Genomic DNA, 11,437 nt, shown 5'->3' on the forward strand with positions numbered 1-11,437 from the left:
ATTTCTCCAACGATAATCCAACCAAGGTTTAACTTTTGCGCAAATGGAGCCTTTGGTGGTCCTAGACGTTGATCAAGGACATGATGTGCCTCTATAAGGTCTCTTCCAATGAGCAATAGGATTTTGCATTTTCCATCAATCGGGAGGATATGTTTTTGTAGTTCTTGCAAGTGTTGATATTGCAATATATCCTCAGGTGTAGCAATTTCGTTCTGATTATTGGGAATGTTATCGCATTCAATCAGTTCAGGCAGATTGAATCTAGTATGGTCTTGTACAGACTTCACGACAAAGCCGTTTCCTCGTTTACCGGAAGTAACCTTGCTGCCGGAGCATGTGGATAACAAATAATCTTTTGTTTCTGCCTGCACGTTGAATAGGCTGAAGAATTCAGGAGCCACGAGAGACCGGTTGCTTTGGTCGTCAATAATTGCATACATGCGAATTACTTTGTCATGATTATCTTTGTGAAAGACATTCACAGGAAGTTTCTTGGCACAAGATTTACTGCTGTTGCCGTCTTTGGAGATATCTGTGCAAGTTGAACTAACAGAGGTTAGCTTGGTTTCAGCTAACTCAAGTTGCTCCCCGCCGTCGACTGATCTAGGCGGTGAAGGCGGTGCACCTTTGGTTTGGTACACTCGATTAGTGTGTAATGCGGTGGTGTGTTGTTTACTTCCGCATTCATTGCAACTGATACTCGCGTTGCAATCACGACTTCTGTGCATAGTCGAATCACAGCATTTGTAACAAAGATTGTTTTGCATCAACAGTTCCTTGCGTTCCTCTATAGTTTTGGCTCGGAATGCTCGGCATTCATTCAAGGTATGCTTTGTATTGTGTAGGATACACAGACCTTGTTGTTGACTGCTGTCTTCAGTTTGCCGTTCAACAGCCGTCTTATGGACGTTGACTTTAGAGTCGTCTGAGGTGTGAACCTTGGCGTAGCGTCTTTTGTATTTGGTGTTACCTTTGAACCAAAGATGAACCCAGGATCGTTCTTAATTTTGCTTATTTCCCTGATGAAGGCAGAGAATTCTGTAAAAGGTGGAAAGGCAACTTCATATTTAGACTTGTATCTTGAAGCCCTTGTTATCCACTTTTCTTGGAGTCCGTATGGTAGTTTTTCCACAATAGGATTTACCCCCTTTGACGAGTCGAAGTAAGCTAGCAAACATCCCAGCTTGGGATTTTCTTTGTGATACTCTATTTCTGAGATAATGTCTGACAAATCGTGAAGGAGTGAGTTGTCTTTATTTTTCAGTGTTGGAAAGTTGTCAAGTTTGTTGACGAGAGACGTCTGCAACATTACTGGAGCACCATATCGATCGTCCAGTCTTTCCCATAATCTGTGTAAGCCTCTTGTTGGGTTGTTGGCATTTGATGCCCTTATACTCATGGCATGTTTACCTGACTCTGGTCAAAGCCATTTAATAAGTAGGTCTATCTGTTCTGAGTCTGAAACTTGTAGTTCGTCTATGACATTTTTAAAGCTGGCTTTCTATGTATGAAATGATTCTGCCTGGTCGTTAAAGCTTGTAAGCCGGGAGAACAGCAAGTCCTTGCGAAGGAGAAATCTGGTTATCTCTAACGTAGGATTGTTTTGCTGCAGGTGTGCAGAAGGGGTCTCTTCTATTATAACTCCTTGTCTTAGTAGTGAGACAGGGATCTCTTCTATAATGCCTTGATTTTGCTGTGAGACAGGGATCGCTTCTTTAACACCCTGTTTTTGGTGTTCAGTAGGGCTCTCATCTGAAAGACCTAGTTTTTGTATGCCGGTTACTAATCCCAGATCTGGGATAAAGGTAACTTCCGGTGACTTATTATCGGAAACCAAGACGGCAGATGTCTGTGACAGCAAGTTCGATGCCACGGATGGCACAAACGCTGGTGCTTCGTGACTCAGCTCGATCTTAACAGGAATTTGTTTTTTCTTTTGAGGTCCTGTTACTTCCTTAACAACAGTTGATACAGGAAGTTTATTGACGAAATCTTGCACACGCTGGAGCGGGTCTTCTTTTTCGTCAGGGAGATCGCTATACGCTTGGCTATCATCATATTCCAGGATACGAGCCTCGGCTTTTGCGGCTGCAGCTTCTCTCTGTGCTTCAAGAAGGTTAAATTTGGCTTGAAGCTCGGCCTTTTCCCGGCTTACTCGTGCGGCTTCTTGTTGCATTTGAGCCTTTCTGCGCATAGCTTCTTGTTCTAATTGCGTTTTTCTGTGAGCGGCCTCTTGTTCTAATTGCACTTTTCTGTGAGCAGCCTCCTGTTCTAGCTGAACTGTTCTCTGTGCGGCCTCATGTTTACGTTGAGCGACTTCTTGCTCCATTTCTGCCTGTTTACGACTGGCTTCCTGTTCCATTTCAGCGTTTTTGTGTGCTGCTTCCTGTTCCATTTCAGCGTTTTTGCGTGCTGCTTCCTGTTCCATTTCATTTTGTCTGAACAGGGCTTGTTCTTCTAACATTGCTTCCTGTAGGATAAGGGCATGTTTTTCGACAAATGCTATCTTAGACTTTGCAGCCTCTGCCTTGGCTCGCTTTCTCCGTGCCAGGCTTGACATGTCTGACACGTTAGAGCTACCACTGTGCGAGGTTTTCTTACCCCTTGAGGTCTTTGTTCTAGTGGATATAGCCTGTGTTAGGGCGAGGCGATGCTCGTGTAAAGTCTCAATTGCCAGTTCGACTTTAGACATTCGGATATCCGTTGAGAATTTGCACGTATCAATGTTTTGAAGGCTGTCTAATGTTTTTGTATTTTTCAGAAATGTCAAGTACTCGTCTGTGAGCCTGCGATACTTAGTACAGGCTTGTACAATTTTATCTTGTGCTGTTAACAATTGCTGGAGGTCGTTGGGAGGCTTGGCCGTTTCTAATAACTGAGAGTCTAGGTTTGACCATAGGGCCTCTAAGTCGTGATAGAACTTGTCACGTTTTTCTATAAAGGCTCCCTGTCCCTTTTCGGTAAGTTCACGCACTCGCCTAGTCTCGGCATTTTCATCTACATTTGTTGTTTTAGACGGATTTTGTAATAATTCTAGATCTGGGACATTTCCCTCTGGGGGCTGAACCTCTTCTTGCTGTTCCGCGTGACTGGGATCCATGATGTAAGTCGGCAATGTTTGTTCAACGTTGTTGGTTTGCTGCCGAGTACACACAAGATATGTAGTCCACTGTCAGTGTAAAGGTATGTACGTATGTACGTTGCTACGTTGTCGTTGAAACTACGTTGTTGGTCTGTTGACTGTCGTGGAGTGGCGTACGTTATCCTAAAAAACAACAGGCAAGTTGTAGCTTTTTCACTGTACTGGCCTGACCAGTGAGTGTAACCAAGACGACTGGGTTTAAGTAAAGATAAAACAATCAGGAGCTGACTTTTATTTCACTACCAATCCAAATGGTGGAAAACTGAAAATACAAATATAAATACAATTTTACAATGTGTTCAATGATAATTAAAGTCAATTAAAAATACGGATAAACAGTTCGTAGATATATAAAGCTGTTAAAGTTCTTTATAATTATGAATAGATGAATATTCTTACACACGTTCTGTCTTGAATTAAATCGTGTAATCGCAGATACGAACAGTTTGAACGGTAAAATGTTCATAGTTTCTTTATAACATAGGGAAATATATTAAAACAGTTCATCGCTAATGTAAAGACATAATTTGTAATGTTTTAAAGGTAACTCACGCTGTGGTTAGCCACGAATTGTTCTTTTGGACAACGTGTCCGCTGAATGTTCTTTGCAGTTGTGCACACGACTCGCTGAGCAGTTTACGTCATTAGAAGAGAGGGGAAAGTAACGCTGATTCCTACACTGTCCTGTATAAAACTCCTAAAACTGGCGCACATAAAGCGATGTACGCAATGAAACGTTAACAATAAAATGATAATCAAATGAAGAATAAATGATGAATAAGTTCCAGAACACCATGCTTCATCAATCTTCAAAGACACAAATGTTGCAAAACACGCGTTCTACCTTCATGACAAATATGTTGTTGTCCCCGCAGTTAAAGGCCAAAACAAAATCGTTTAATTGTGTGTAAATCACATAACATAAACTGATTAATAACTGAATTAGGTAATGACAATTCACTTCGGAACTCAAATACCCTACGACACATACTAAAGAGGAACTTAGCTTTGTTTTATGTTTCCTTGGGAATTTCAACCAAAGATAAAGAGCTGGATATGCCACCATTGTATTGGATACCTAAACCACATAAATGTCCTAACAAACAACGGTATATTGCTGGGTCCTCAAAGTGCTCCACTAACCTCTTTCTAAATTATCAACAACAATTTTATCATTGATCAAAGTAATTGTGAAAAATCCTATTCTAGAGGTGGCGTGAATTGGATGTGGATACTAATTAATTCTAAAGATCTTATCTAAGACTCTTTTATCTTCCAATAGTATTAAAACATTTGACTTTTCTACACTTTACACAAGCCTTCCCCTAGTTTTAACTTATGAGTTTCGAATGTCACTGATGATTATTGTGCATACCACACTCGCGTCTGTCGTTCAACATTTCAATTTCTATGATAAGTATATTTACACGACGGTAATAATTCAAATCTTGAAAAGGGTGCTTTTCGAATGAGTTTTTCAATTATTTGCATCTGTTGTTTTGTAATTTCATTTCGTATTTTACACAGGTGATATTCAAACCAGGCAAACCGGCATTATCATCGGCGCTGCCAGTAAATGGGCGTCATTCCAAGGAGACATCGACAATGTAAGTTTGCTCTGTTAGAATTGTTGTGAGTTTCATATTTCATATTACTCGTCAGTATTTGTCGCTAACTGCTATCTACCACTGGTATTTTTTCTTCAGAAAAAATTAATTTGCATTTCATGCTGTTAAACTATTAAGAAAGGTGCTCAGGAAAAATTCAAATTAAACACACATAAAATGTAAGGACAAGGACAAAGCTAAGGTCAGTCGAATTTGCAATGAAGTCAATAAAGGTTAAGTAAGATGTCTTACTCATAAATCATTACGTTGGAAGGCACATAAATCATATTGCGAGGTTGCGCTAATCTGCCCTAACATTTTTATAGATTTACACAAGTAAAATTTTTAGAAATCAATAGAAAAGGCCCGATATATGACATCGAGTCAAAGCACCAAAAAACTACCCAAACTAACGTTACATAGTGCCAATCTGAGAGTACACAAACCTAACAAAAGCTTGTTCAATTACAAACAACCTAACAAAAACTTGTTCAATTACAAACAACCTAACAAAAGCTTGTCCAATTACAAACAACCAAACAAAAGCTTGTCCAATTACAAACAACCTAACAAAAGCTTGTCCAATTACAAACAACCAAACAAAAGCTTGTCCAATTACAAACAACCTAACAAAAGCTTGTCCAATTACAAACAACCAAACAAAAGCTTGTCCAATTACAAACAACCTAACAAAAGCTTGTCCAATTACAAACAACCTAACAAAAGCTTGTCCAATTACAAACAACCTAACAAAAGCTTGTCCAATTAGAAACAACCTAACAAAAGCTTGTCCAATTAGAAACAACCTAACAAAAGCTTGTCCAATTACAAACAATCTAAAAAAAGCTTGTCCAATCACAAACAACCTAACAAAAGCTTGTCCAATTACAAATAACCTAACAAAAGCTTGTCTAATCACAAACAACCTAACAAAAGCTTGTCCAATTACAAACAACCTAACAAAAGCTTGTCCAATAACGAACAAGAAATAAAAACGTATCACAAGACCATATCTATCAGTTCACATTCAATGCATTTAATGTATAGACGTCATAAACAGTCTCATAATACATGACCAAGTTTTGCCTAACATTTAACAATATACAAATTGGTTAAACACTTCATATTTGAGATTTGCATAAAAATGAGGCATTGGAACTTATTCGTTAGCAATTATATACCGGTATTATATATAGGTTAGAAAGCTTTTATTGATTTTATTCATTCAATAATTGATTAAAGTTATTAAAAACTGCACTTCAAAGCTCAAAGCTTTTAAGTCGACATCTTTCATAAGTATAGACCCTCATCATTATTGAATAATTGTTCGTATCTAATTCTCCCGAAGCCACAGTGTTACACAATATTAATGGACTTACAATATTTATATTTATATATTTTTAGTTTCATCTGTACCGTTGTATACCTGCCAGTGTTGTACCATTGCTGAGCAAGTAGCTTGTATTCTAGGACAAATAATACCGCTCGGCGTCAGCTTAAATGATAATAAACCCTTTAATTTAGTTTTTCGTTTTTCGTACACTGTAAAGTCGATTTGTGTAAATGTTGTATTATTCATGATTATTTAATTTAAATATTGCATAAGTTTATGATGTACGTTAATTTGAATATTGCATGCTAATGAATTTATTAGTTACTTTTATAGTAATATCTTCACATTTGTTTTCTTTTCGTCAAAGAAATCCAGATTGAGTGATTTAATTGGTTAATTAAAATTTGCGACTTCTGAAATCCTGTGTCATCAAATTACTTATGAAATCCGTGAATAATAGGAACGTATCACATGCAATTATAAGTTATTAAAAAAACCATTTCACAATTGTGTAGTTGGTTTAGTTATTCTTAGAAAAGGGGGATGTCTGTATCGATAACCTTGTATTGATGGAGTAGTTTGTTGTATGAGCAGTGTTTACGGTAAACAACAAAATCAACATCAAAAAGCATCTGGAAGGCAAAATCTGGTCTTCATCGATAGAAATGTCAAACATAATGTTTCCCGATTTTAAATTGGTATTCGAAAAGTTTGTATATTAATAAGACAATAAACTCATCATATATACCAGGACTACAATGTTTTTTTTTTTTTTTTTTTTATATCAGACGCCGAAAGGTTTCGCCAATAAAGCTAAGACAATCGTTTGTTGGGGTAGAAAATCATCATTCAATTCATGTCAACTCAAAAATACGTTTAATTATATGAAAGAGATACAAATGTATTACTGATTTTACTATTTCCCTTGACTTACAGTCCTTCTCTCCACGTCCACACAGAAGTTGATGTTAAGGTTTTTTTCCTTATCACATATATACATATCAGGCTATTATCGAGCAAATTATCTCAGAAAAAAAACACACTATCAAACACTACTGTAAAGAGTAAAATAACAAAAAAATACCGAACTCAAAGGAATTCAAAACAGAAATATATCTAACGATTGAAAAACTACTGTTATATGCCTGACTTGGTACAGGCATTTTCAAGCTTGAAAATTTTTTGATTAAACCTTGTTTTATTCACACTTATAATTCTACTCTATTGACAACAAGGTGCGAACAAAGCAATCAGACATAATAGGTAAAACTGTCAAAAATAGGAGTGAAGCAGTCAACATTGTGTTATATATAAACGTAATGACTATAAAACCCAAAAACGATGTCAACAAAGAAAAACAAAAGCAAAATTGAAAGACAAGAATACAAACATTGACAATAGCACAATAACACAAAGACAAGTGCCGACTCACGCCAAAGGGATGTTACCAAAAATGGACTAAACAGTAAACTTAAAGGTAGTAATTTACAAATACACGAATACGTAGGCATGTGATTCAGACGACAAACAACCTCAGTCTAAAATCTCTACTTCAAAAACATCGTGTATTATTTGTGAATCTGATACGCAATATTTATCAACTATGTATCTTCCAATGGACTTTATTTAAGAAAAAAGGATGAGTCAAAATTGAAATCAACTTGATTGACATAGATTCTGGTACTGAGATGACCGCTTATGTTCAATTCGAGGTATATGTCTAAAAATGAGGCGGAGGAAGCCTTAATTTTGTGTTGTTTCTTTAATTTCTATGTCTTGGGGATAAAGTGATGGAATCCAAACAAAAAAGTTTGGATTGATAATGAGACGAACATCATCAATATATCTGAATGTGAAATAAAATCAACTGGAATTTCCAACTCATATGAAAATAAAAAGAAGTTGACATAGTTCGTTCTCATATGGATGCCGACACATTGTTGAAAAAGTCTACCTCCTAATTCAACACATATTTTGTTAATAAGATAAACGCCATCAGCAGAAAACAAAAAGGGGAACGATTCCTATTACAATTTAGATTGATTATAATGAATGTAACTGGTCATAAAAAGGCAGAATATACAATTCATGAATATTATCTAAATATATTATATTTAATATTTAAAAAGCAAAAATGAAACATATTTATCAATGATTTATCGTCAAGTAGCCGACTTTAATATAGACGTATATAAATGTCTCCGAATGGTTCTAGATCTCTTTCTAAATAACCTTCTGATGTCTTGCAACAGTAATTTTCTATGATGACATGTAAACACGTTATATCATTTATGTTACATAAGCTGTATGATGTACCTATTTTGATTCAAATATTCCATTGTGTTTATGATGTACTTCATTTTTGTCATCTTCTCTCTGTTTTGTGTTATCAAAACGATTCCCCAATTAGCAATTCAATTGTCAATGAAGCCAGTAATTGTATTTATCAATTTGATAAAATAAAACAGACTGAGTAACTTCATAGGTTGAGGTAACTTTTCGTATTTAAACGCGTGCGTGTCTTGCTTTTTATGAAATCGTGTGGTATCTAAGTGCAACGGAAATCTGTGTATTCAGAAATGTATAAAAAAAATTCGCTTAAACCATGAAGCTTTAAGTTGACTCTAGCTTCAGCAAGACAATGGCTACACTAAAATTCAGACAGCATGTCAGAGATAAAGGATTTCAGTTAGTTACTTGTATCGATTTGGTTGTATAGACCAAATGTGGTCCTGTGAAAGAAGATATAATTTATCTAAAAAAATACCTATAGGTCTGAATATTCATAAGGTCCGGCCCGTTATTAATCAAACGTTATGTTATTATATGGTCCAAATACTCATATGGTCCAGAACATATATATATATATATATATATATATATATATATATATATATATATATATATATATATATATATATATATATATATAAAACCATTACTGAGCTAATTATCTTCATTTTCCTGCGAACCACAGAATCAGAGCAGACAAACATAAGAAAACAAAAAAAGAGAGACATATTCCTATCAGATTGATCACGTGACCGGTGACGGTCTTAAAAACCCAATGTGTATACATGTAGTAATTCATAAATAATAACCATAATTTATACAATATATGTTATATAACTACAAAACAGAGACATTTAAGAAAAACGTCCTAAGGCTTTAAAACTGTCGACGTTTGTAGGTATTAAAAGCTGAATTGTCTTCGTATGACCCTATCTTTATTTCTAAATAACCATCTGACGTCATGTGATAATCAGTTTTTAATTATTACGTCAAATGTTTTAAACTGAGCTTGTTATGGCAGCCAAATGTGAAAACAAGTATAAATACGTCTATTTCATAAGTTATTTAAAAATGACAACATCGTATGCGTATTATAAATGTTTATATTTTTAAAATCAAAACAAAGCACAATAAAGTGTAAAGTAACAACATGCGTATCTATCTATTTATAGTTATCAAAGTTACCAGGATTATAATTTAGTACGCCAGACGCGCGTTTCGTCTACATAAGACTCATCAGTGACGCTCATATCAAAATATTTATAAAGCCTAAGAAGTACAAAGTTGAAGAGCATTTCGGATTCAAAATTCAAAAAAAGTTGTGCCAAATACGGCTAAGGTAATCTATGCCTAGGATAAGAAAATCCTTAGTTTTTCGAAAAATTCAAAGTTTTGTAAGCAGGAAATATGGGGTTCGTGTTGTTTATTCTTTAGTTTTCTATGTTGTGTCATGTGTACTATTGTTTTGTAAGCAGGAACTATGGGGTTCGTGTTGTTTATTCTTTAGTTTTCTATGTTGTGTCATGTGTACTATTGTTTTTCTGTTTGTCTTTTTCATTTTTAGCCATGGCGTTGTCAGTTTGTTTTAGATTTATGAGTTTGACTGTCCCTTTGGTATCTTTCGTCCCTCTTTTATATAAATGACCACATTATTGATATTCATGTCAACACCGAAGTGTTGACTACTGGCCTGGTGATACCCTCTGGGACGAAACGTCCACCAGCAGTGGCATCGACCCAGTGGTGTAAATAGTTATCAAAGGTTCCAGGATTATAATTTAGTACGCCAGACACGCGTTTTGCTTATATAATATTAAATGTTTTCTGTACTAATTGTATTCAAAATTGATTGACGGTAAAAACTATCACTTCGGAGGATAAGAAAAGCCCTAAATAAAGAAATCCTAAGTGAAACAAGCAATACAACGGTCAAAAGACAAAAGTTAAGGCTAAACAACATTTCAAAACAGAAATAACTAATACCGGTACAAAGCGTGACACGAACCCATCCAAAACGGGATTTATACCATCTGCACAGTCGTCATAAGGAACAAAGATCCTGCTCCACTAATGGCACAGCTTTGCTAAAATCAAGTGTTTATGCCCCATCTATGTTTTCTGGTTTGTGCCTTTGTCTGTCCGTTCGTTGGTCTGTTCGTCCGTCCGGTCGTTCGTCTGTTCCGCTTACGGTTAAAGTTTTGGTTAAAGTTTTTTGGTCGAGGTAGTTTTTGATGAAATTGAAGCCCAGTCAACTTAAAACGTAGGACACATATTCTCTATGGCTTGGTCTTTCTAATTTGAATGTCAAATGAGAGATTATTTCCCATTTTCACAGTCCTCTGAACATAGAAAATGATAGTGCGGATAGGGCATCCGTGTACTGGGGACACATTCTTTTTTTCATAGTATCCACTTAGATTTGAGCTAAATTAACAATTATTATTCATTGTTTTATAAAAGCTTTTGTTTGATTTTAGAAATCACTGGAACAATCACAGATACTGATGGAATAATTGGAACTTTCCATTTGACTGACATAATGATTCCAGAATGATCTTAATAAAAGATACGTTATTTGAATTTCTACATTTTCCCAGAAACTTCCGTTGTAGTTTACTAGGACATTCCGTTTCCACAGTGTTCTAGAAATGTCCGTCACAACTATATATATATATACAGACACTAAAGTTAAACTTTTAGACTAAGACATCGATAGACATTAGTATTAACAGCATTGGGATTGACACTTTATTCTACAACAACATCCTACTAGATTGTGACCTTAGTAGTGGACGTAATATTCAGATTGGATTCCGAGAAGATTTCCGGATACAGATAAAGATAAAAGATTGGACTCATATTTTGACAGTTAAGTTGACAGTAATATTTGTGTAATACTTCTTCTAAACTATTGTATAATAAATATTGATCAATTTTATTATTGATTTTGTGTCTTTTGTCGGCTACAATTTAAAGGTGCTTTCTGGCCTTAACAATATTGACAAAAGGAATATTTCTCATATCAAGCAACAGCTTGGTGGCCTCGTAATCGAAGAAAAGATA

General features: G+C 35.5%; 1 protein-coding gene across 1 annotated transcript in view; it reads left to right on the forward strand.

The window, feature by feature from the left end:
* LOC143051829 (protein PIF-like) overlaps window positions 1-6,592 on the forward strand; it is a 29,781-nt gene extending 23,189 nt beyond the window's left edge. The window contains exons 14-15 of the mRNA XM_076224803.1: window positions 4,670-4,749; window positions 6,154-6,592. Of these exons, the coding sequence (XP_076080918.1) occupies window positions 4,670-4,749; window positions 6,154-6,207 (134 nt within the window). The 3' untranslated portion in view covers window positions 6,208-6,592. The remainder of the gene's footprint in view (window positions 1-4,669; window positions 4,750-6,153) is intronic.
* The last annotated feature ends 4,845 nt before the right edge of the window (window positions 6,593-11,437 follow it).

This window comes from Mytilus galloprovincialis, chromosome 11 (genome assembly GCF_965363235.1).
Source record: "Mytilus galloprovincialis chromosome 11, xbMytGall1.hap1.1, whole genome shotgun sequence".
In the NCBI taxonomy this organism is placed as follows: domain Eukaryota; kingdom Metazoa; phylum Mollusca; class Bivalvia; order Mytilida; family Mytilidae; genus Mytilus; species Mytilus galloprovincialis.